Source organism: Sus scrofa, chromosome 5, assembly GCF_054392235.1.
Source record: "Sus scrofa isolate SSC_HxYL_T2T_F1_AM1 chromosome 5, Sscrofa_HxYL_maternal_Yorkshire_Landrace_v2.0, whole genome shotgun sequence".
NCBI classification, from domain to species: domain Eukaryota; kingdom Metazoa; phylum Chordata; class Mammalia; order Artiodactyla; family Suidae; genus Sus; species Sus scrofa.
In genome coordinates, this window is record NC_139387.1 from 25,845,353 (window position 1) to 25,872,318 (window position 26,966).

Here is a 26,966-nt window from a genome sequence, read left to right on the forward strand (position 1 = left end):
TAGTGTTTTAGTTTTTTTTTTTTCTTTTTAGGGCCGCACCTGTGGCATATGAAAGTTCCCAGGCAGGGGGTCCAACTGGAGCTAAAGCTGCTGGACACAGCCACAGCAATCCCAGATGCTTAACCCAATGAGCAGGCCAGGGATCAAACCTGAATCCTCATGGATACTAGTCGGGTTCATCACCACTGAGCCACAACAGGAACTCCTAGCATTGATGTTTTTTATATGATAGTACATATTCTATTCTGGCATACAAACACAACCACATGTGTACAACAAGTTAGACAGATATTATCTGCAAATGAACCACTATACATTTTATTAAAATATAAGTGAACAAGAGTTCCTGCTGTGGCACAGTGGGACCGGTGGCATCTCTGGAGCAGTGGGACACGGATTTGATCCCTGACTCAGCACAGTGGATTATGGGTCCAGAGCTGCCACAGTTGTAGCTCAGATCTGATCCTTGGCCCAGGAACTCCATGTGCTTTGGGGAAGACCCCACCCCAAAAAAATAATAAAATAAAAAGTGACCCCGTGTACCTATGATCAATTAATCTATGACAAGTAAACAAGAATATACAATTGAGAAAAGACAGCCTCTTCAATAAATGGTGCTGGGAAAACTGGACAGCTACATGTAAAAGAATGAAATTAGAACACTACCTAACACCATACACAAAAATAAACTCAAAATAGATTAAAAACCTAAATATAAGACCTCATACTATAAACTCTTAGAGAAAAACACAGGCAGAACACTCTGACATAAATCATAGCTCTATCTTTTTTGACCCACCTCCTGGAGTAATGAAAATAAAAACAAAAATAAACAAATGGGACCTAATTAAGCTTAAAAGCTTTTGCATAGCAAAATGAAAAGACAACCTGCAGAATGGGAGAAAATATTTGCAAATGAAACAACTGACAAGAGATTAATCTCCAAAATATACAAAAATTTCATACAGCTTTATAACCAAAAAAAGAAAAAAGCCCAATTAAAAAGTGGTTGGAGAATCTAAACAGACATTTCTCCAAAGACAGTCAAATAGCCAAAAAAAAACACATGAAAAGATACCCACATCACTAATTATTAGAGAAATGAAAATAACGAAACTACAGGAGACTGGATAAAGATGGCAGAGTAGAAGGACTGGAGCTTACCTTTTCTCATAAAAGCAATAAAATTACAAGCAACTGCTGAACAACCTTCAACAAAATAGACTGGGAACTATCAAAAGAGATATCCTACTCCAGAATACAAAGAGGAGGCCACATGGGGATGGCAGGAGCATTTTACATCATGTAAGCAACCTATGCCTGCCAGGTGGGTGGCCCACAGACTGGAAAGTTAACGATGCGGCTCACCCATGGGAGTGAAAGTTCTGAGCCCACATCAGGTTACCACGCCTGGGGATATGGCATTGGGAGGAGGAACCCCTGGAGCATTTGGCATTGAGGGCTAGCAGGTTTGTATGCAGGAGCTATACGGGACTGAGAGGGAAACAGACCTAGTGAACCTCTTGCAAGACCCACACAAAGGCACACTGGGTCCCAGGGCAAAGCAGAGACTCCATAGGAATTTGGGTCAAACATGCCTGCAATTCTTGGAGGATCTCCTGGGAAAACAGGGTGACTGTGGCTCTTTGTGGGGAAAGAACTTTGGAGACACAGGTCTGGGGAATAATCATCAGTGTGAACTCCTCCAGACATGGCCATTTTGTAAAAATCTGGCCCCACCCTTCAGCACTGAGAAGCCCCAGGCCAAACAACAAACCAGGTAGGAACACAGCTCCACCCATTAGCAAACAGGCTGCCTAAAATCCCCCCAGGCAAAGGGCCACCTCCAATCACACCCAGAGACAAAGCCCCAATCACCAGAGGGGTAAGAAGCAGCTCCACCTACCAAGTGGGCAGGCACCAGTCCCTCCCATCAGGAAGCCTGTAGCAAGCCCCCCATATCAATTTCAGCCACAAGGGGGGCAGATGTCAGAACCAAGAGAGGTTACAACCAAACCCTGCAAAAAGGAGACCACTCCAAAAATCTATACAAAGTGAAAGGCAGAGAATTACCACTCAGATAAGGTAACAAGAACCCTCCCCACCCCAAAAAAGGAGTTCCCGTCATGGTGCAGCAGAAACAAATCCGACTAGGAACCATGAGGTTGCAGGTTTGATCCCTGCCTGGCCTTGCTCAGTGGGTTAAGGATCTGGTGTTGCCACGAGCTCTGGTGTAGGTTGCAGACATGGCTCGGATCCTGCATTGCTGTAGCTGTGGTATAGGCCAGCAGCTGTAGCTCCAATTCCACCCCTAGCTTGAGAATGTCCACATGCCATGGTTGCAGCCCTAAAAAGCAAAGGAAAGAAAGAAAAAACCCCAGAATAATAGTTTAATGATCTGGAAATTACCAACCTCTATGAAAAACTTTAGACTAATGACAGTAAAGATGATTCAAGACCTTTGAAACAGACTGGACGCAAAGATTGATAAATTACATGAAACACTAAACAAAGAAATAGAAAATTTAAGGACCGAGCAAGCAGAGATGCAAAATACAGCAACTGAAATAAAAAATTCACGAGAAGCAACCAAGAGCAGAATACAGGAGGCAGAAGAACGAATAAGCCAAACGGAAGACAAACTAGTGGAAATCACTGACACAGAATAGAAAAGAAAAACGAGATTGAAAAGAATGAAGACAGTCTACAGGAACTCTGGGACAACTTTAAACACACCAACATACATGTTATAGGAGTGCCAGAAGGAGAAGAAAGGGCCAGAAAAATATCTGAAGAGATAATAGCCAAAAACTTCCCTAACATGGGGAAGGAATCACTCAAATCCAGGAAGCACGAGTACCATATAATATAAACCCAAGGAGGAACACCCTGAGACACATATTAATCAAACTGACCAAAATTAAAAACAAAGAGAAAATATTGAAAGCAGCTAGGGAAAAGAAACAAATAACATATAAGGAAAACCCAATAAAGTTATGGTCTGATTTTTCAGCAGAAACTCTGCAGGCCAGAAGGGAGTGGCATGATCAAATGATGAAGAGAAAAAAACCTCCAACCAAGATTACTCTACCCAGCAAGGCCCTCATTAAGATTTGAAGAAGAAATCAAAAGCTTTACAGACAAGCAAAAGCTAAGAGAATTCAGCACCACTAAACCAGCTTTACGTCAAATACTAAAGGAACTTCTCTAGGTGGAAAAGAGAAGGCCACAACTAGAAACAAAAATATTACAAATGAGGAAGTTTCCAGTGTGGCTCAGTGGTAATGAGGCCGACAAGTATCCATGAGGACGGGGGTTTGATCCCTGGCCTCCCTCAGTGGGTTGGGGCATTGCCGTGAGATGTGGTATAGGTCACAGATGTGGCTGGGATCCCACATTGCTATGGCTGTGGCAGTTGCAGCTCCAACTCAACACCTAGCCCAGGAACTTCCATATGCTGCAGGTGAAGCCCTAAAAAGCAAAAAGAAAAAAAGAAACCCCACAAATGACAAGGCTCACCAGTAAAGTCAAATCTATAGTAATGGTAGGAAATCATCAATTCAAATATGCTACCAAAACCAGAAATCATAAGGAGGGTACATATGCAGGATACTGGAGTTGCACTTATAACTAAAGACCAACAACTTAAAGCAATCTTATACACACACACACACACACACACACACACACACACACATTCCTAAATCAAAAATCTACAATACAATACAATAGACAATAGACACACACACAAATAAGAAAAAACAATCCAAACACAACACGAAAGACAGTCCTCAACCACAGAGAAAAGAATAAGAGAAGGGAAGAAAAAAGACCAACAAAAACAAATCCAAAACAATTAATAAAATGGCAATAAGAACGTACATATCAGGGAGTTCCCACCGTGGCTTAGTGGTTAACAAACCCGACTGGTATCCATGAGGACTTGGGATCGCTCTCTGGCCTGGCTTAGTGGGTTAGGGATCCAGATCCAGCGTTCCCATGGGATATGGCGCAGGTCGCAGACAAGGCCCAGATCTGGCATTGTTGTGGCTATGGTGTATGCCAGTGGCTACAGCTCTGATTCAAACCCTAGTCTGGGAACCTCCATATGCCATGGTTGCAGCCCTAAAAAGACAAAAGACAAAAAAAAAAAAAAAATACACACACACACACACACACACACACACATCAATAATTATCTTAAATGTAATGGACTAAATGTCCTAATCAAAAGACTTGGACTGGCTGAATGGATACAAAAACAAGACACATATATATGCTGTATTCAAGAGACCCACTTCAGTTCTGGGGACACATAAAAATTGAAACTAAGAGGATGGGAAGTTCCCATCGTGGTGCAGCAGAAACTAATCTGACTAGGTTGTGGGTTCGATACCTGGCCTTGCTCAGTGGGTTAACGATCTGGTGTTGCCACGACCTGTGGTACAGGTCGCAGACGTGGCTCAGATGTGGCGTTGCTGTGGCTGTGGCATAGGCCGGCAGCTACAGCTCTAATTGGACCCCTAGCCTGGGAACCTCCATGTGCTGCAGGTGCGGCCCTAAAAAGATGAAAAAATAAATATAAATAAATAAAAGAGAGAGGATAGAAGAAAATATTCCATGCAAATGGGAATCAAAAGAAAGCTGGAGTAAGGAGTTCCCATAGTGGCTCAACAGAAGAGAATCTGACTAGTATCCATAAATATGCAGATTTCATCCCTGGCCTCGCTCAGTAGGTTAAGGATCTGGCATTGCTGTGAGCTGTGGTATACGTCACAGATGTAGCTTGGATCTGGCATGGCCATGGCTGTGCTGGGTGGCTACATCTCCAATTCGACCCCTAGCCTGGGAACCTCCATTATACCACAGGTACAGCCCTAAAAAGCAAAAAAAAAAAAAAAAAGATTCAACAATTGTAAATATATATATGCACATAACACAGGATCACCTTGATATGTAAGGCAACTGCTAACAACCTTAAAAGAAAAAAATGACAATAACACAATAACAGTGGGGGGCTTTAACACTCCACTTACAGCAACAGACAGAAAATCAACAAGGAAACACAGGCCTTAAATGATGCATTAGATCAGATGAACTTAATAGATAGAACATTCCATCCCAAAGCAGCAGAATACACATTCTTCTCAAGTGCACACAGAACATTCTCTAAGACAGATCACATTCTGGGCCACAAATCAAGCCTCGGTATATTTAAGAAAATTGCAATCATATCAAGCATCTTTTCCAACTATAATGCTATACTACTAGAAATCAACAGGAAAAAAACTGCAAAAAAACACAAATACTTGGAGACTAAACAACATGCTACTAAACAACAAATGAATCACTGAAGAAATCAAAGAGGAAATTAAAAAATACCTAGAAGCAAAGGACAAAAAAGACACAAAAGTAGTTCTAAAAGGTAAGTTTATAGCAATACAAGCCTGCCTCAGGAAACAAGAAAAATCTCAAATAAAAAACCTCACTCTATACCTAAAGGAAGTAGAAAAGGAAGTACAAACAAAAACTAAAGTTAGCAGAAGGAAAGAAATCATAAAGATCGGAGAAGACACAGATGAAAGAGAAATGAAGAAAATCATAGAAAAGATCAATAAACTAAAAGCTGGTTCTTTGAAAAGATCAACAAAATTGATAAATACCCTTAGCCAGACTCAACAAGAAAAAAACAGAAAGGACTCAAAGCAATAATAACATTAGAAAGGAAAAAGGAGGAGTTACAACAGACATCCCAGAAAGGATCACAAGAGACTACTACAAGCATATATGCCAAGAAAATGGACAACCTAGAAGAAATGGATGAATACTTAGAAAAGTACCATCTTCCAAGACTAAATAGAAAAAGAAATAGAAAAGATGAATGGGCCAATCACAAGTACTGAAATTGAACCGTGATTCTAAAACTTCTAACAAACAAAAGTCCAGGACCAGTTGGCTTCACAGGCGAATTCTATCAAACATCTAGAGAAGAGTTAACACCTATCCTTCTGAAACTCTCCCAAAAAAACTGCAGAGGAAGGAACCCTCCCAAACTCATTCTGTGAGGCCACCATCACCCTGATACCAAAAGCAGACACACATACCACAAAAAAAGACAATTACACCAATATCACTGATGAACACAGATGCAAAAACCCTCAACAAAATACTAGCAAACCAAATCCAGCAATACAGTAAAAGGATCGTACACCATGATCAAGTGGGATCTATCCCAGGGAGGCAAGGATTTTTCAGTATCCGAAAATCAATCAGCGTGATACATCCATCACATTAACAAGCTGAAGAACAAAAGCATATGACCCTCTCAATAGATGCAGAAAAAGCTTTTCACAAAACCCAACACCAATTTCACACAAAAACCTTCCAGAAAGTGGGCATGGAGGGAAACCTACCTCAACATAATAAAAGGCCATACATGACAAACCCACAGCTAACATCATTCTCAACGGGGAAAAGCTGAAAGAATTCCCGCTAAGATCAGGAACAAGACAAGGAGGCCCGCTCTCACCACTGCCATTCAGCATAGTTTTGGAAGTCCTAGCCATGGCAATCAGAGAGGAAAAATAAAAGGAATCCACATTGGAAAGGAAGATGTAAAACTATCACTGCTTGCAGATGACAGGATACTATACCTAGAAACTCCTAAAGACGCTACCAGAAAACTGTTAAAGCTCATCGATGAATTTGGTAAAGTTGCAGGATGCAACATTAATACACAGAAATCGACTGCATTTCCACATACTAACAATGCAAGATCAGAAAGAGAAATGAGGGAAACAATCCCATTTACCATGACGTCAAACAGAGTAAAACACCTAGGAATAAACCTACCTAAAGAGACAAAAGACCTGTACTCTGAAAACTCTAAGACGCTGATGAAAGAAATCAAAGATGACACAAACACATGGAAAGACATACCATGCTCTTGGACTGGAAGAAGCAATATTGTCCAAACGACTATACTACCCAAAGCAATCTACAGATTCAATGCAATCCCTATCAGATTACCAAGGATGTTTTTCACAGAACTAGAACTAAATATTTTAAAGTTTATTTGGAAACACAAAAGACCCAGAATAGCCAAAGCCATCCTGAGAAAGAAAAATGGAGCTGGAGAATCAGGCTCCCTGAATTCGGACTATACTACAAAGCTACAGTCATCAAAATCATATAGTACTGGCACAAAAACAGAAATACAGATCTGTGGAACAGAATGGAAAGCTAGAATTAAACCCACACACATATGGGCAACTAAACTATGACAAAGGAGGCAAGAATACACAATGGAGAAAAGACAGTCCCTTCAATACGTGGTGCTGGCAAAACTGGACAACTACATGCAAAAGAATGAAATTAGAACGCTCTCTAACACCATACACAAAAACAAACTCAAAATGGATTAAAGACCTAAATATAAGACCGGACACTCTTACAGGAAAACATAGGCAGAACACTCGCCAATGTAAATCACAGCAGTATCCTCTCATATCCACCTCCTCAAGTAATGACAATAAAAACAAAAATAAACAAATGGGACCTAATTAAACTTAAAAGTTTTTGCATAGCGAAATGAAAAGACAACCCGCAGAATGGGAGAAAATATTTGCAAATGAAGCAATTGACAAGGGATTAATCTCCAAAATATATAAACACCTCCTGCAGCTCAATGCCAAAAAACCAAACAACCCCATCAAAAAATGGGCAGAAGATCTAAACAGACAATTCTCCAAAGAAGACACACAGATGGCCAAAAAACACATGAAAAAATATTCAGTATCATTAATTATTAGGGAAATGCAAATCAAAACCACTATGAGGTACCACTTCACACCAGTCAGAATGGCCATCATCCAAAAGTCTACAAATAATCCTGTAGAGGGCATGGAGTAAGAGGAACTCTCTTATGTTGATGGTGGGAATGTATATTGGTACAACCACAATGGAGAACAATATGAAGGATGCTTAAAAAATTAAATATTTAAACTACCATATGACCCAAAAAGCCCACTCCTGGGCATATATCCAGAGAAAACCAAACTTAGAAAAGACATGCGGATGCTAACTATTGCATTTGGAATGGATAAGCAATGTGATTCTGCTGTATAACCCAAAGAACTATATCTGATTACCTGTGATGGAACATGATGGAGGATAATGTGAAAAAAAAGAGTGTGTGTGTGTGTGTGTGTGTGTGTGTGTGTGTGTGTGTGTGTGTGGAACTGGTTCACTGTGCTGTATAACCCAAAGAACTATATCTGATTACCTGTGATGGAACATGATGGAGGATAATGTGAAAAAAAAGAGTGTGTGTGTGTGTGTGTGTGTGTGTGTGGAACTGGTTCACTGTGCTGTATAACCCAAAGAACTATATCTGATTACCTGTGATGGAACACGATGGAGGATAATGTGAAAAAAAAGAGTGTGTGTGTGTGTGTGTGTGTGTGTGTGTGTGGAACTGGTTCACTGTGCCATAGAGCAGAAATTGACAGAATACTGTAAATATCACAATAAAAAAAGTTTTTTTTAAAGATATGTGTGGCTCTCTCTTCATGGCTCAGTGGTTAGCGAACCTGACTAGGATCCATGAGGATGTGGGTTTGATCCCTGGCTACACTCAGTGGGTTAAGGATCCGGCACTGCCATGAACTGTGGTGTAGGTCGCAGACGTGGCTCGGATCTGGCGTTGCTGTGGCTGTGGTGTAGGCCAGCAGCTACAGTTCCAATTGGACCCCTAGCCTGGGAACCTCCATATGCTGTGAGTGTGGCCCTAAAAAGACAATAAAAAAAAAAAAAGATATGTGGAGGAGTTCCCATTGTGGCTAAGTGGGTTAAGAATCAGACTAGTATCCATGAGGATGTGGGTTCGATTCCTGGCCTTGTTCTACAATGCTACAGGTCTGGCCCTAAAAAGGGAAGAAAAGAAAAGATGTGTATACCCCAATGTTCTTCACAGCACTATTTACTATAGCTAAGACACGGAAGCAACCTAAATGTCCATCAATAGAGGACTGGATAAAGATATGGTACATACATACAATGGAATATTACTCAGTCATTAAAAAGAATGGAATAATGCCTTTTGCAGCAACATGAATGGACCTAGAAATTACCATCCTAATTGAATTAAGTCAAACAGAGAAATACAAATATCCCATGAGATCACTAATAATGTGGGAAAAATGATAAAAAAAAAAAAGAACTCACAAAACAGAAATAAACTCAAAGATTTTGAAACCAAATTTATGATTACCAAAGGGGAAATGTGCTAGTTAGTCGGGGGGATAAATTAAGGGAGTGGGATTGACATATACACACCACTATATATAAAATAAGTAAGTAACAAGGACCTACTATATAGCACAGGGTAATCTACTCAATACTGTGTAATAACCTATATGGGAAAAGAATCTGAAAAGTAATGGATATATGTAAAATTGATTTACTCTGCTGTATGCCTGAAACTAATACCACTTTGTAAGTCAACTATACTCCAATAAAGTTAATTTTTTAAAAAGAAGTGACTTGGTCTAGGTCATGCAGTCAGAATCTGACAGAGCTGGAACTCTGAATAGTAAACAGATGACTCCAAATTTTTTCAAATTCTTCTTACTGGAGTTCTCGTCGTGGCTCGGTGGTTAATGAATCTGACTAGGAACCATGAGATTGCGGGTTCAATCCCTGGCCTTGCTCAGTGGGTTAAGGATCTGGCGTTGCCATGAGCTGTGGTAGAGGTCACAGACGCAGCTCGGATCCCGCGTTGCTGTGGCCATGGCATAGGCTGGTGGCTACAGCTCCAGTTAGACCCCTAGTCTGAGAACCTCCATGTGCCACAGGAGTGGCCCTAGAAAAGGCAAAAAGACAAAAAAAGGATACGAAAGCCCCTTCTCTTGCATGGGGACTGCCCTAGGCTCCACTAGTAAGAGAAACTCAAGAAACTGGTTGTTAAAGAAGTTCCCCAAAAGTGCTAGGATCTTGATCCTGCTTTCCAGAAAGGAGAAGGTAATTCTACCCAGATAATAATATCAGTTACACTCCTGGGAAACCAAGGCATTATCAATTCACCAACATTTCGGATACTTCAGAGAGCAGAATCCCAAGTCAAGAAACACCACTGTACCTTGGGCCTCCAGTTTCTTCAGGAGGCGGTTTTCTGTCTTATTCAACATCTCAGTGATTTTGACCTTGGGTGGCCGACCTCGGCCCCGTTTCACCTTGGGGACTTCCTTGGTCTTGGCCTTCTCAGTGTTTCGAGGTCGGCCCCGTTTCCCAGTAATTGCCTGAATCCTGGATGGGATCTCCTCTGCTGAGAGCTGTACCCACTGCAAGCCCTGAGGTAATAAGGAAGACTTTGTTATAATGGGAGGGAGTCAGTGCAAGTCACCAGGCCCTCTGAAGTGTTCAATGCCCTGGAACCTCCAAACCCCATGAGAGGAAGCTGCAGCTTGTCCACCAAACCTTTCTCAGGCACAAAAGCATATTTAACCCCTGGGTCTGCACCTCTGGTGTGTCTCTCTCTTCAAAGAAATCGCCAACAGGCATACGGGGACTGAAGCTGAAGTGCTCACGCCGGACATTGTGTACCACATTGCGGCTCAAGTACTATGAGGAAGAGATAAAGTAGCATCCATGAAGTTATGGCCCTACCATGCCTTTGGCCAGCAACAGCATGGTTAAGTAGAACATGGCCCAGAGCAGACAGGGCCAGCCTACTGCCAAAAAGAGTCTGAACTTCCCTAAAAAAGTCCACAGAAGCTACGTTACCTTGATCACTTCTGGGAACTGTTTCATCCTCTTCCCACAGGGGCCATAATACCAGGTCTCCCCCTGCCATCGGTGGCTGCCCTTCTTGATGCGCACCTCTCTCCGCCACCTGCCAGAGAAGCACATGGGCCCTGCCGCCAGGTCACACTCCTACCCACTCTGAAGCCACCCAGGAGTCAAGCCTGCTGAGCAGATTGGCCTTCCCGCACCTGTCTCACTAGAACTGCATGTAGATGCAATGGCATCCTGAGATACAAGCTTGGCCAGAAGGCAGGTTGGAGCCACAAGCCCCTCAGGGGGAAAGCAACACACCAAACTGCACAAGCCCAGGAAGACCTCCACCCCATCCTTTACAAGGTCAGTGATGTGAGCAGCCAGAAACCCCCTCCCTAAACCATTCAGGGCAAATTACTGAGTTTCCAGGAAAGAGGATTAAGACCTAAGAGAATAAAGGCAGAAAAGACAGAGGGTGGAGAGGCAAGCAGAAGAGTAAACTCACTGCTGACTCCATGAAATGACTCCGTAGGCCAGGGTTTAGTAAGGTACTCTGTGTTCTGAGCAACAGATTATTCTAAGACTAAGCCTTATCTCTCTCAAAACTTAAAGCAGAACTCAGACTTGGTGACCACAAGTAGCCTAGAGGGGCGGGGGTGGGGAAGATCAGGAAGGCAGTTATTCCTACAAAGCCCTTGGTGTCAGCTGGCTTGTTCATTCTGGTCATATACTCTTTCTGCCCTTATTTCTCCAAAGTGCACTTAAAAAACCATAATTCATGGGAACTAAGCCATTCCCCATTTACTGCTATTCCTTTTCTAGGCATAAAGGACAAGTTATCTCATTTAGACATCTGAACCCTAGACCTACCAGCTGGGTTTGCAAAATAACCATAACCTTTGAGGAAAAAAACCAAGTGGCCACAAGATGAGGAAAGAATGGGTAAGGGTAGGAAGACCCTGAGAAAGAAGAAGGAAAGCCTAAAAATCCCATGCCTAGAAACATTATCACTGCAAATAACTATCCTTAACCCATTCTTGTCCAGCCCATTCCTCCCCATCTCAGAGAGGAGTTCCCTTCCCTTCTCCCTAGAGTCACTCATTAAAGGTGTCAAAGGTTGATGCGTATAGCAAACTAGAGCATTTACCCATGTTGGAGAGGAAGACGAACTTCTTCTGGGGTAGCAATACGTCTCCTCAGGACATCACCTTGGGAGAAAGGGGATACACAAGTTAAGAGTTCAAGCAAAATACTGCCAACCACAGGCCAGTGAGGAAGGGATAAATGCCACACTTTTCTTGGAACCTGCCAGGGGTAGAAAAGAATCTAGACACTCACCACTACCAGAGGGAGTGACTCCTCCAGCGATCTCTTCCAGGTCAGCAGTCGTTTCAGGGAAGCTGCTAACGTGGTTATCTGCTGGGGAGGCTGTTGGGAAGGAGGCTGCTGGGGAGGTTGCAGGGGTTGCTTTTGGGGAGGTTACTGGGGAGGCAGTCAAGTGGACTTCTGAAGAGACTGGTGGGAGGGCTGCTGAGGAAGTTGCGGAGACGGTTGGGAAGGCTGCTGGGGAGATTTCCTGGGAGGCTGCTGGAGAGACTGCTGGGGAGACTTCTGGAGAGATTTCTGGGGAGGCTGCTGAAGAAACTGCCAGGGAGACTGCTGGGGAGGCTGTTGGAGAGACTGCTGTTGAGGCTGCTGGATGTAGCTGAATAGTGGATGACTGGTTAGGGGCTGATCGGGTCAGAGGTGGTGGGAAGTCTGAAGCCTGAGTCTCCATTTCTTCCTGTTCTGCATCACTACCATTATTCAAGTCAAAACTATTATCTAGAATCCAAAGAGACAAGAGAGGTAAAGGAAAAGTAATGATATAAAACAAGAGAATCTACTCAGACAAACCTGGACTAAGCTAAACAAGGTTATTTCAAGGGCTTTCCCCTAGGGCTGGAAAAAGAGAAGTAGCCTCTTGGCTCCCTGCCTCCGCCCCCCTCCACCATTGATGAAGGTTAAAGGGCAAAACTGCTGCTGCTGTCACTGTGTGAAGAAATACCTTTTACCTGGAGCCAGTAAAGGCCTCTGGCCTCCTTTTTCCTGTAAACCTCAAGTTTCACCAGTTCTTTCGGGCACACAGCAGAAGTCAGAATGCCTTTTTTAGCCCCACCACATACTATCCCATGACTCTCTCAGCTCCCAGAAAGGTGCTCGCTCTCATAGATTTCCTATCCCTAAGCCTGTTCTTTCACCTTTTCCCAGGTCAAAGACTTTCTTTGTCTTACTTCTCCTTACTCACCTTGCAGAACAGACTCTCCAAGGACAGGTGGAGAGGTTGGGCTGGCAAAGATAGAGGCTGAAGTTTGACTGTCATCTGCCAGGAGACTGAAGGCAGTGGCATTATTGAGGGAAGGGCAATCAAGAGCAGAGATCACAGGGCTATCCTCAAGAGGGAGCTTGTCCTCCGCACTCATCAGCTCGGTGTCATCTATACCATAGAGTCCTCCACTCACTGGCTCTTCAGGCGTGGAAAAATCAGAAAATAAGATTTCAAAAATATTAATCCGAATATAACCAATTCTAGTTACCACAGTGTGAAAGTTCTCTGCAATATTAAGAAAAGGACCATCATAAAATAGGCCTTTCTTATATTTCAATGGGGGTAAAAGGTAATCGTTCACTAGGAAATGTTTTTTTTTCCAATTTGTGAGAAATCAAATAGCCCAACTGTGTGGTAATAAGTCCTACCTAAGGCTTTTGGCCAAAAGGAACACTGGGAGAGAAGTTGGGAAACGAACCAATTCAGCTCAAAGTGCAGTTGGCCCAGTCAGGCCAGTGGCATGAAACTGTGGTCTGCCACAGGATCATCTGGAGGCCTCAGTGGCCCACATTCCCAAATACTTTCCCTGGCTTACTATCTCTTCCAGTTGGTAGAAGCTGGCTACCTTCTGCATGGATATGTTGAAGGGAGCCAACCTCCAAGCCTACCTGGTGCCAGAGTGTTGAAGGGCTCCAGAGAGACTTCACTGAGGATTGGAGTGTCTTCCAGTTGATCAGGAAGATGTGAAGGATCATCTAAACAGCTCACTGTGGGATCAGGGACCAAGACTGAGACTTCCTGGTGTAACGATTCCACAGAAGGGACAGAGCCATTGTAGCCACACATTTTTAGTTCTAGGAAATCCCAGGAGAGGACAAAAGTCAAAATCAGTGCCTTCAAAGGGTTCAGTTTGCTATAGTAGGCAATCTTCGCTAGAGGAATGGATAGTCATTCTTTGAACATTTATGGGTACCAGTCCTATGTTGGTTACTGATTATACCAAGAAATCTGAGTGAGCAGATATGTAGAGTAAAATCATACAGCAGGTAAAGATGGGAAAAAAGAATGGGGTGTAAGACAAGAACCCCATGATGTTTTCGGCTATTTCCCCTATCCAGTGGGAACAGGTGGTAAACAGAGAAAATATCCTGCGATTCTGCAGGGTGGTCACCCTTGTACTTGGAATCAATAGTAAACTAAACATTTATCTCTTCTGAGGGAAAAGTTGAAAGGGACTGTCACATGTATCAACACTAACAACAACAAAAAGGAAACTGTGAGTAGACAAGCAATCATATGCTCTAGTTTCTTCCTTCACTCCTTCATGTGCCAATCACTACTTAGGACTCAGTCCACTTTAGCAGCCAGTCTGGCCCTGCCACAGTCAAATCAAATTGGCCTCTTTGCCTCCTCCTTTTGCCCCAACCCCTTCCTGTATCTTAGAAGAAAGCCTTCTTGATGCAGGGTGTCTGTTGGGGCTGTTTCAGGCTCGCCCACCTGCCCTCTCCAGGCCAGCAGCTCTGCATGAGCTTGAAATAATTTGCACTCCCACTCTTGAGCTGGTGCTGCTGCCACAAAAACACCAGTCTGCTAATCACCAACATGCAAATCAGCCTCCACTGCAGAGAGCTGGAAAGACAAGTTTTCCTCACCTCAAAAAGCCACTGCCCCATAGCCCCATTTTCCCTCTCCCAATCCAGCGCAGGGACCCACAGTTATACCTGGCTGCTCTTCTTCCAGCTCCAAGCTGCCTACCAAGCCAGTTCCATTCTCTGCCACAACTGAAGTCAGCTCCTTTTCTGCAGCCTCATCAGGATGGATAACACTGCCTACCTCCTGGGAGGGTGCAAAGGTCTGGATGCTGGATCCCAACATAGGAGAAGTCTGTGGGGAGGTGAAAAAACTAGGGGGTCCATTGGGCATCACCTCAAAATTCTGGTCAGGAAAGGAATCATATAGTTCCTGTGAATCGAAGTTAAGCCCCATGGGACTCTGGGTACCGTTGGCCCAGAACTCTTGACTCCCAGCCCGAAGGTTAGTGTTGTGACTTGGGGATGAAGGCTGCCGGCTGCCCCCAAGGATGCCGTTGAGTGGATATTGTCCCCCCGAGAACTGGGAGAGAAGGGGTGGGTCCTTGAGGTTGCTGCCAGGATTGGCAGATGGGTACTGTGAGTAGTTCCAGAGACAGTCGTAGGCCACGCTGGGGTGATGGAGGTGTGAGGTGCTGGAGGAGTGGGGAGCAGAGTTCAAAATCCCTGAAGTAGTAGTGTGAGATACAGTAGATAAGCCATTAACATTCACATCCCCATTCAAACCTGGCAGAGAAGGAGGGAAAAGAGTCAGTTACAGATATGTGTGCAAGTTGACACTACCAATTCTACTAAAGGAACAACACTGACTAGAAAAAGGGAAGGTGAAGGGGAGGGGGATTCCCCCTCTACTATATTTATAGATTTTTCGGTCTCCAGGGAATACCAAACCCAGATGCTCCTGGATATAAGCTTAGCAACTGCTCCTGAGGCTGCTGAGCAGGGGGCTGGGGAACTCTCCCAGCCTACAATAGGCACGACCAGCAGAGAGCTGGTTGCTGCTGACGCTTAAGGCTTTTTTATTTATTTTTTTTAATCAAACTGTTTGTAAACTCTCTACACAGTGACTTGTATTCTTCCCCACCCTCATTCCCTAGAGAAACTCTTTCCTTGGAGTGGCAAAACTGAATTCTCCAGCCCCACTCCCTGCCTTTCCTAGTGACTGTTTGGCCCCACAGTGGCACCAGAAGGGACAGCCTCCACCTCATTGGCACATGCAGATCCAGCACTTTGTGCTGGGCTAAGAATAGAATTTGCAGTCACTACAGCAGCAAGATCTCAGCTCAGAAGGCTAGGCTTGGCCCTCCCCATAGTCACTGAAGGGTAATATACAAGGCGGAGAAACCTCTGCATGACCAGTACTGCAGACTTCAGTTCTCAATACCAATGGCAGTCTCTGGGCGGGAGATAAATCAAATAAAAGGAACCAAAATACTAAGGAAGCTCTAGGAGAGGTTGGGAGAGGCGGGGTCCTCCCGTAAAATAAAGGAGCTTCTATCTATCTGCAACCCCTTTGTGGAACACAGGAGGGAGAGGTGGTTACATATAAGCCTGTGATAGTACTTGTCTGCATCAAGGAAGGAGGGAAGCATTTGGGCTTCCTTCTGCTTCTAAGCATGAAGTACCTGAAACCAAGGCAAGATTAGAGAGGTACTTGCAGAACCATGGTACAGAGCAAAAACCTGAATGCGGCAGCAACACTTCTGTCTAGAATTACAGATGTTTCTCTCTGGGGAACTAGGTAAGCATTAAAACTCCCTGTCCCTATCTTCTATCCTCAAGGACAGGAGGTGGCACAGGCACATCAAGCATCTGCCCTCTTCTCTGCTGCACAAATTAAAAGACAAACATCCTAACCTTCACCCAACAACTCCACCCCCAGTCCTTGGGGGCAGCTTCTCCAACCTCTAAAAACAACTTCTCAGAGGGATGGCCCTTTATCTCTCTTCTCATGGGTCCAACCTGGTTATCAGAAGCAGTAGCCACCTCACCACTCTCTGGCAATAGCCAGGGAACAGGGCCAAGAGAAGAGCAAGCTAAGATGAAAGAGCCAGTATGTTTTCCTAATCCTTCCAATCTTAAAACTAAAAGTGCTTCTTCCATAACCCCCTAAGAACTTGTTCTTTTAAGCTTGACTTCTCTCCAGCTGCTGGAATTCTGAGGATTCACTTTCTCCCTTCCTGCCTGGCATAAAAGGGAGTTGTTGTGAGGTAGCTGGCCTAGAGGAGAGTCAAATCTTATCCCATCAACCTGCTCTAAAGGAATGATCCCGCTCCCTCCCCAGGCCACATGGCCCTCACACTCACTTTTCCCTTGCTGGGGGAAGTTCATGGGAGACCCGTTAGTGTAGAGGCCCTCCCCTGAGGAGGGAGAGGGTTTCAGTCCTGAGGCAGCAGGTGCAGGGGGAAGGCCAGTAAAGTTAAAATGGTCGTTTGCCTCCATTTCTGTAGGAGGGGAGAGAGAGGGGGAAAAAAAATACTGGCGGTTAAACAAGGTTATGTCACCTGGAATCTTCTACAGGCAATGTGCCCTCCCCAACCCCCTTCTCCTACTAAGTACAGGAGAAGGAGGGATTGAAAAGAGAGGAGGATATATACCCCTAACGTGCGCAATGCCCCTACAGAAATAGTCTTTTTAAAAGTCAGCCTTGGAGATGGAGTTCCCGTCGTGGCGCAGTGGTTAACGAATCCAACTAGGAACCATGAGGTTGTGGGTTCGATCCCTGGCCTTGCTCAGTGGGTTAAGGATCCAGCGTTGCCAAGACCTGTGGTGTAGGTCGCAGATGCGGCTTGGATCCCAAGTTGCTATGGCTCTGGCATAGGCCGGTGGCTACAGCTCCCGTTAGACCCCTAGCCTGGGAACCTCCATATGCCGCGGGAGTGGCCCTAGAAAAGGCAAAAAGACAAAAAAAAAAAAAAAAAAAAAAAGTCAGCCTTGTAGAGATAAAGAGCGTTAGGAAGAAAAACCAAGATACACCAAGATACATGCCTGGAGGAGTCTTCCCCCTGTGTAAGCCCCACCCCCTTAAGCCCCAGCCCAAGTTAACCTAACTCTGCGTTAGATATTAGCCCTCTACTGCAAAACTGAACGTTCCCCACCTTTTTGTTCCCCCCCCCCAAGGTAAGGCCAGAGTCCTACTCTCCCAATGGTTCTCAAAGCCATTTTTTTTTTTGACAGCAAGGCATGGAGGCATTGGCAGAAAAAGCATACTAAAGGAGTTCCTGCTATGGCATAGGGGGTTATGCCACAATCTGGCATTGTCTCTGCAGCAGCACAGGTTTAATCCCCAGCCCAACACAGTGGGTTAAGGATCTGGCGTTGCCACAGCTCTCACAGCTGCAGCTAGGATTCAATCCCTGGCCTAGAAACTTCCACATGCCGCGGGTGCAGCCAAAAGTAAAAACAAAAACATATTAAACATATGTATATATATCCTGCTTTGTTTTATTATTATACCTCAGTTAAGCAATTTCCACATTATCCTATCCACAGTCCTAGACGTCTGAAGAAAATATAATAGTGGGAGTTCCTATCATGGTTCAGTGATAACAAAGCCTACTAGTATCCATTAAGGACCACGGGTTTGATCCCTGGCCTCACTCAGTGGGTTAAGGATCCAGCACTGCTGAGAGCATTGGTGTAGGTCGAAAACATGGCTCAGATCCCAAGTTGCTAAGGCGTATGCCAGTAGCTGTAGCTCCAAATCGACCCCTAGCCTGGGAACTTCCTATGCCACAATTGAGCCCCCCGCAAAAGAAAAGTAGTATAGTTACCTCAGTAAAGGGATTTGAAAAGAAGAATGCGTATCAGGAAAGGTGACAATAATGGCAGAATTCAACATCCAGTAACACTTCTACTCCTTTTTCAAGGGAAATACCATCCTCTCTAAGAACAGAGCTCAGAAGTGTCAGAGCTGGAAAACTGATTAAATAACAGGGTGTCCCAAGGGAGAGTACTCTGGTATGTCTTCTATGATTACCTCTCCATGTTTTAGTTTTGTGGCTTAAATGTAAAGAGTTACTTTAAAAAAAAGAGAGAGAGAGAGAAGAGTTCCCTTGTGGTACAGCCGATTAAGTATCCAGATTTGTCACTGCAGCAGCCTGGCTCAGGTTCAATCCCTTGCCCAGGAACTTCTGCATACTGAGGGCACAGCCAGAAAAAAAAAAGTAAAAGGTCACTAAAAGACTAGCTAGGTACCTATATATGTAAAGTACAATGGCTCACTGAGGAGTAGTATGATTAAAAAGCTCTTCACATTCTTCTGAATATGAGGTGATATAGTAAAAGGAATGATGAGAAGTGAAGCCTTTGATCAGAATAAATTCAACTTTGATAGAGAAAAGAGAAGAAGGAAGGTAGGAAGCAGAAGCCAGAATTATGGACAAAGTCTGACACATCAATCAAATCTTATGTGTACTAGGGCATACTAATTTGATATGAGAGACATGATCTGTCTTAATACAGAAAAGGTAATTCCTTAGATTACTACTTTTTGAAAAAGGGCAGAATTCAGGTAGAAAGATTTCTTTATCAAGCTCCAAAGATGAAGGAATAAGCAGACCTAAGTGATATTTTAAATAACCTCTTAAAAAACAACAACAGGAGTTCCCGTCGTGGCGCAGTGGTTAACGAATTCGACTAGGAACCATGAGGTGGCGGGTTCGGTCCCTGCCCTTGCTCAGTGGGTTGAGGATCCGGCGTTGCCGTGAGCTGTGGTGTAGGTTGCAGATGCGGCTCGGATCCCGAGTTGCTGTGGCTCTGGCGTAGGCTGGTGGCTACAGTTCCAATTAGACCCCTAGCCTGGGAACCTCCATATGCCGCAGAAGCGGCCCAAAGAAATAGCAAAAAGACAAACAACAACAACAACAACAACAAAAACCTACAAGTAAAGCTTTTAAAAGGATAAACTGGTTAAGAACACATATGACCACTGCCCAAGGTCTACAAGAATCATGTTCCTGAATATGCTAGATAAAGCAAATTAGCCACCACTGGGTGAATCTAACACAATTCTAAGCATGAAATATAAGCCCTCTATAGTATATGACATGACAGCTATAGGACTTTCCAGGCTAAATACAACTGTCTCTACCTGGACCAATTTTAAACAGAATTTAAAAAATAAAAGCAATCTGTATTTTGTTGATTTAAGAGGGAAGTTTTTATTTTTTATTTTTATTTATTTATTTATTGGTCTTTTTGCCTTTTCTAGGGCCGCTTCCACGGCATATGGAGGTTCCCAGGCTAGGGGTCTAACGGGAGCTGTAGCCACTGGCCTACATCAGAGCCACAGCAACGCGGGATCCGAGCCACGTCTGCAACCTACACCACAGCTCACGGCAACGCCGGATCCTTAACCCACTGAGCGAGGCCAGGGATCGAACCCACAACCTCATGGTTCCTAGTCGGATTCGTTAACCACTGCGCCACGACGGCAACTCCAAGGGGAAGTTTTTAGAATTAACTTATTTCCCATTTAGAATTTCCCATATTCACTCTAAAATAAGCAGTGGACCCAAACTGCTATGCATCAGTGAAGAAACTAAGTCTCTACAGAGAAAGACCTCAGGGCCCCCAAGGATTTCCTTATAAAGGCCACTCCTCCAACAATAAGGGGTCTGAAAAATAAGTATTAGTAAATGAGATGAGGTTAGTGATCCCTCCGAAATGAAGGACATCAAGGAGGAAAGTTCATTCCTTATCTTCTAAGTCAGATTCCTTCCAAAGCCTAACATCAGAACAAAGAGTACATTGATTTCAGAAACCCTAGAAATTCTATGCCTGGAGAGCCAATCTCATATGATGCCCCCCTCCTCCCCCAGTTTTATGCATAGCCACACCTCTGCTGGTTTGTGTGAGACACATACACACATTCTCCCCTATGTGCACCAGACTATATTCTCCCACGCAATGATAGACCATAGTTCATTTTTCCATTTCCTATTTGACTCCATGAGGAAACTAGTGACCTTCTCCTCTCTGCTTCTCTGAGACAGTACAGCATTTCGGGTCTCATAAATTAAATACTAATAAGTATAAATGGATGGCTTATAGAAACCAGTTAAGTAAAAGGAATGGAAAGCTATCTAATGCCTGAGGTCTGTTCCCCAGTAGCCTCTACTGAGGGGTCCTTAGGACCACATCGCTTCATTTATAAGAAGCTTATGGGAGTTCCCATTGTGGCTCAGTGGTAAGGAACCTGACTAGTATCCATGAGGATGTGGGTTCCATCCCTGGCCTCACTCAGTGGGTTAAGGATCCAGCACTGCTATGAGCTGTGGTGTAGGTTGCAGATGCAACTTGGATCCTGCATTGCTTTGGCTGTGGTGTAGGCTAGCAGCTGCAGCTCAGATTCCATCCCTAGCCTGGGAACTTCCATATGCCATAGGTGAGGCCCTAAAAAGACCAAAAAAAAAAAAGCTTCCTAGAGAGAGTTTGCCTATGGCACAGCGAGTTAAGGATCTAGCATTATCACTACAGCAGCTCAGGTTGCTGCTGTAGTGTGGGTTCCCTGGCCCCGCAACTTCCACATGCCACAGGTACTGGGCTAGGGAAGCTTCCCAGAAACATAAAATACTCTGTGCTGTGCAATGGGCTCAGGGCAACAACAGTGGGCTCTGGGTTCAAATCCCAGCTCTAAGACAAGTAGCTCTATGACCCTGAAAAAGTTTACTTAACATTACTGAGCCTCAGTTTCACCATTAGTATAAATCTTAGACCACACCTGCAGAGCTTGTGAGGATTAAATGAGAAAATCTATGAAGGACCTAGCAGAGAATCTGTAACCCAGCAAAGTACTCAATAAACTTTAGCTATTATTATTTGACAAAAAGAGTAAAGAATGTTTTTGTTTTAGGTTTTCTTTGGGTTTTTTTTTTTGGTCTTTTGTCTTTTCAGGGCCACACCTGCAGCATATGGAGGTTCCCAGGCTAGGGGTCAAATTAGAGCTACAGCTGCCGGTCTACACCATAGCCACAGCAATGCAGGATCAGAGCCTCGTCTGCAACCTACACCACAGCTCACGGCAATGCCGGATCCTTAACCCACTGAGCAAGGCCAGAGATTGAACCCGCATCCTCATGGATCCTAGTCGGATTCATTTCCTCTGTGCCACGACATGAACTCCCTGTTTTAGTTTTTAAAAAGATGATCAGGGAGTTCCCGTCGTGGCGCAGTGGTTAACGAATCCGACTAGGAACCATGAGGTTGCGGGTTCGGTCCCTGCCCTTGCTCAATGGGTTGAGGATCCGGCGTTGCCGTGAGCTGTGGTGTAGGTTGCAGACGCGGCTCGGATCCTGCGTTGCTGTGGCTCTGGCGTAGGCCGGTGGCTACAGCTCCGATTCAACCCCTAGCCTGGGAACCTCCATATGCCGCAGGAGCGGCCCAAGAAATAGCAACGACAACAACAACAACAACAACAACAAAAGACAAAAAGACAAAAGACAAAAAAAAAAGATGATCAGACAGGTCCAAAAGGTCAAAATATATGAGAGATACTAGAGCCAGAAATGATCCCCCCAGCCAGACTTCCTAATATGCAACTAGACTCTTGATTTCAGATTTTCACTTAAATATGGAATCACAGGATAGGAATGCAAAGAAAATGTGGGCAGCTCCTCTCAGCAATAAAACCAGAGTCATTTTATTTTAACCTTCCTACCTAAGATGCTTTGCACAATAAAGCCAAAAGGTAAATTACGTCCTCCCATCTAGAGCTAATTAAGGAGAACAGTAAAGCAAAGAAGTGTCTCCCTTTGAACGAATAGGATTTTAGCCAAATGAAAAAAGAAATCACTGTCCAACCCCCAGAAGAGAAGACAGCTCTCCTGACCAGGAAGTACAATCAAGCCAGCACCCAGCCCAGTCCCAGAAGTATGTAAAAGGATCTCTTAAGAGCACCTAAGCTTCATTTATAAGAGTTAAAGGACATTGCCCCTTAAGCTTGAGGCAGTAAAACTCTTGCCACATGGCCAAATAGGCTGCTTTTTCTCTCAGTTACAGTTGAAGAATTACTCTGTGGACCCGTGAAATGGTTTTTTACAGGAAAATGCTGACCATACACAAAGTGTTGAAATAAATATTAAAGATTTCAACACTGTTGCAGGTGCCCTGACCAATCCTAACACTCAGACCTCTGAGGCTAACCCCAGAAAGACAGGACGCCTTAACACCATCCAGCTGGACACTTCAGCAATCCCTGCAGCTTCTTGATTCATACTTCCCATACAGTATACTAAAATTCCACAAACAGAGTAGTTTCTAATTTTGGGGGTAGGGAAACATTTCAAATGTTTATCTTTACTGAACAGTGAGTGTAGGAGTTCCCTGGTGGCCTCGTGGTAAAAGACCTAGCATTGTCACAGCTATGGCTTGGGTTCCATCCCTGGCCCAGGAAATTTCCACATGCCATGGGCATGGCAAAAAAATAAAAATAAAAAGTCGTGAATGTAAGTCAATAAATCATACTGCTGTATAGTCAATAAATCATACTGCTATGTTTTTGTGAATGTTATGAAGGATATTTCTGAACTCTACACATCTCTGGATTCACCCACCATATTCTAATTCAGTGGTACCCAATCAGGGCGATTTTGCCCCCAGGGGACACATAGTTAATATAGAAAGGTTTATGCTACTGGCCTTTAGGAAAGAGAAGCTAGAAATGATCCTAATACACATGATGACCCACAACAAAGGATTATCTGGCCCAAGATTTCAACAGTGCCCAAGTTGCAAAACCCTGCTCTAATACAAAAGCTGCCTCATTTCCTGTTTCTACCCCATAACCTGAGGAAAATCCAAAAGTTTTCACTACTTCCAGTTCCTGATGCTGCAAACAAAAAATGCCTTCTTCCCTGGTTAAACTGTCTTTCTCCATTAATACAGAATTCCAAGTGCCAAGTCACAAAATCAACATGCCTTTTCCCCTAATCAAGATAGCCCATTCAGGAGTTCCTGCTGTGGCACAATGGGCTCAGCAGCATCTCTGAGGCACCAGGACACAGGTCTGATCCCTGTCCCAGCACAGTGTGTTAAAGGATCCGGCATTGCTGCAGCTAGGTCACAACTGCTGCTTGGACCTGACCCCTGCCCCAGGAACTCAATATACCACAGGGAGGCCAAAAATGGGGGCGGGAGGGGGGGAAATAGTGCATTCAGTTCTCTTGTGGTACAGCAGGTTAAGGACCCAGCATTGCCACTGCGTGGTACAGTTCAATCCGTGGCCCAGGAACTTCCATGCGCCACAAGTGTAGCCAAAAAGTAAAAAGAAAAAAGAGCCCATTCAGACAGCTCTAGCAATAATCTTCCCCTGGAACCCTGACTCAAACTACAGCCATACTGACTGAGGCTCATTCTCTCAAAACGTCTTTTCCTTAACTCTCCTTTCCTAGTTAGGACAGTAAGGCAAAAGGAAGATGATGAAAGAAGGAAGATTTTACTAAGGGAGGCTCTCAAATACAACTGCCATGTCCAGGCTGCAAAGAAGAACACAAAAATGACTGCTCTCCATCCTTATTTCTTCTATACTATGCACGTCCTACAGCATCAATCAGATAATACATCCTATCACAGTATCTCCAGCACTTAAGTGAATGCAAAGTACATTAAAAAAATGAAAGGAGGAGTTCCCTTCATGGCGCAGCAGAAACGAATCCGAATAGGAACCATGAGGTTGCGGGTTCAATCCCTAGCCTCGCTCAGTGGGTTAATGACCCGGCGTTGCCCTGAGCTGTGGTGTAGGTTGCAGACTCAGCTTGGATCTGGCGTTGCTGTGGTTGTGGTATAGGCTGGTGGCTACAGCTCTGATTAGACCCCTAGCCTGGGAACCTCCATATGCCACGGGTGCAGCCCTAGAAAAGACAAAAAGACAAAAAAAGAAAAAAGAAAGGAAACATCTGTTGAAACCATAGATTGAATAAATGAATAAATCTATCTTTTCTGTCAGTGCTCATCTAGCTTACTCATCCAATAACAGTTGTGGGTTTTGCTCCTACCATTCTCATTCTTTAATTTCACTGGAGTTGACTTACAATGTTGTTTTAGTTTCAGGTGTATAGCAAAGTGAATCAGTTACATATATGTATATATAAATATACTTATATATATATAAAATGGATATACATATCCATGTTTCCCCATGTAAGCTATTACATACTATTGAATAGTTTTCCCTGTTTTCTTTTTTTTTTTTCTTTTTGTTTCTTTTTCTTTTTTTAGAGCCACACCCATGGCATATGGAAGTTCCCAGGCTAGGGGTCGAAGCGGAGCTGTAGCCACTGGCCTACGGAACAGTCACAGCAACGCAGGATAGGATCCGAGCCGCATCTGCGACCTACACCACAGCTGACCTACACCAAAGCTCACAGCAACACCAGATCCTTAACCCACTGAGTTAGGCCAGAGATTGAATGTGTGTCCTCAAGGATGCCAGTCAGATTTTCTGCTGAGCCACCATGGGAACTCCTCCCTGTTCATTCTTCAGAGATAAATTGTATCTACAGGGAAGAAAGGCTTCAAATCTTGATGTATTTTAAACAACTGTCCCATGCAGAAAATAAGGCTTAGAAACAGGGAGTTATGATTTAACTAAACACTACAGTTACATAGCAGGTTTTAAAATATTTGGTGATTAAATAAAGGAACTACATACCAACAATCTCAGCTAGGTTTTCTGCCACAGCTCTGGTCATTTCACTGTCAGAGGACTGGAAATACATCTAAAATTGCAGAGGAGTTCCCATCGTTACTCAGTGGTTAAGGAATCCAACTAGGAACCATGAGGTTGCAGGTTCGATCCCTGGCCTCACTCAGTGGGTTAAAGATCTGGCATTGTCATGAGCTGTGGTGTAGGTCGCAGATGCAGCTCGGATCTGGCATTGCTGTGGCTCTGGTGTAGGCCTGCAGCTACAGCTCCGATTCGACCTCTAGCCTGGGGAACCTCCACATGCCATAGGTGCAGCCCTAGAAAAGACAAAAAAAAAAAAGAAAAGAAAAGAAAAGAAAAAGAACTCTCATGTTGCGCTCCTATGTTCATTGCACTATACACAATAGCCAAGATATGGAAACAACCTAAATGACCATCAACAGATGAATAAATTAAGATATGGTACATGTATACAAGAGAATACTACTCAGCCATAAAAAAGGACAAAATAATGCCTTTTGCAGCAACATGGATGCAACTAGAGAGTCTCTCTTTTTTTTGCTTTTTAGGGCTGCACCCACAGCATATGGAGATTTCCAGGCTAAGGGTAAAATCAGAGCTACAGCTGCCAGCCTACGCCACAGTTCATGGCAACACTGGATCCTTAATCCACTGAGCGAGGCCAGGGATTGAACCCAAAACCTCATGGTTCCTAGTTGGATGTGTTTCCACTGTGACACAATGGGAACTCCTAGATATTCTTTTTGAGTGAAGTTAAGTCAGAAAGAGAAAGACAAATACCATATGATATCAATTATATGTGGAATCTAAAATATGGCACAGGGAATTCCTGTTGTTGCTCAGTGGTAACGAACCCAACTAATATCCATGAGGACACAGGTTTGATCCCTGGCCCTGCTCAGTGGGTTAAGGATCTGGCATTGCCATGAGCTGCAGCATAGATCACAGAGGCAGCTCGGATCTGGTGTTGCTATAGCTATTGTGTAGGGTGGCAGCTGCAGCTCCAATTCAACGCATAGCCTGGGAACTTTCAGATGCCATGGATGTGGCCCTAAAAAGACAAAAAGTAAAAAAATAAAATATGGCACAAATGAACCTATCTACAAAACAGAAACAGATTTACTGACATGGAGAACAGACTTGTGGTTGCCAGGGAGAGAGGGCAGGGAGTGGGATGGATGGGGAGTTTGGCATTAGCAGATGCAAAACTATTACATTTAGAATGGATAAGCAATGAGGGAGGTCCTACTGTATAGTACAGAGAACTATAACCAATCTCTTGGGATAGCCCATGATGGAAGATAATATAAGAAAATGAATGGGTATATCTATATAGGTATATATATATATGACTGGGTCACTTTGTTATCATTACTTTTTTCGTTTTTTGGGGCCGCACCCGAGGCATAGGGAAGTTCCCAGGCTAGGGTGAAATCAGAGCTACAGCTGCCAGCCTACACCACAGCCATAGCAATGCCAAATCAGAGCCTCGCCTACAACCTACACCACAAATCACAGCAATGCTGAATCTTTAATCCAATGAGTGAGGCCAGGGATCCATCCTGTGTCCTCTTGGATACTTAGTGGGGTTCGTTACTGCTGAGCCACAATGGGAACTCCCGGGTCG

General features: G+C 44.0%; 1 protein-coding gene across 40 annotated transcripts in view; it reads right to left on the minus strand.

Annotated features, from left to right (window-relative positions):
* Positions 1 to 26,966, minus strand: part of BAZ2A (bromodomain adjacent to zinc finger domain 2A) — a 49,169-nt gene that overhangs the window by 12,475 nt on the left and 9,728 nt on the right. For 14 of the 40 annotated variants that reach the window (XM_021092877.2, XM_001927752.8, XM_021092881.2 and 11 more), the window contains 9 exons: positions 16,980 to 17,117; positions 14,806 to 15,399; positions 13,753 to 13,938; positions 13,064 to 13,282; positions 12,115 to 12,600; positions 11,924 to 11,984; positions 10,783 to 10,891; positions 10,519 to 10,620; positions 10,139 to 10,349 (listed from right to left, as the gene is read on the minus strand). In XM_021092877.2, coding sequence (XP_020948536.1) covers positions 10,139 to 10,349; positions 10,519 to 10,620; positions 10,783 to 10,891; positions 11,924 to 11,984; positions 12,115 to 12,600; positions 13,064 to 13,282; positions 13,753 to 13,938; positions 14,806 to 15,399; positions 16,980 to 17,117 — 2,106 coding nt within the window. Of the gene's footprint in view, positions 1 to 10,138; positions 10,350 to 10,518; positions 10,621 to 10,782; positions 10,914 to 11,281; positions 11,420 to 11,923; positions 11,985 to 12,114; positions 12,601 to 13,063; positions 13,283 to 13,752; positions 13,939 to 14,581; positions 14,714 to 14,805; positions 15,400 to 16,979; positions 17,118 to 25,324; positions 25,387 to 26,966 lie in introns of those variants that run through there. The other 26 variants (XM_021092883.2, XM_084955952.1, XM_021092884.2 and 23 more) reach the window with 7 other exon arrangements.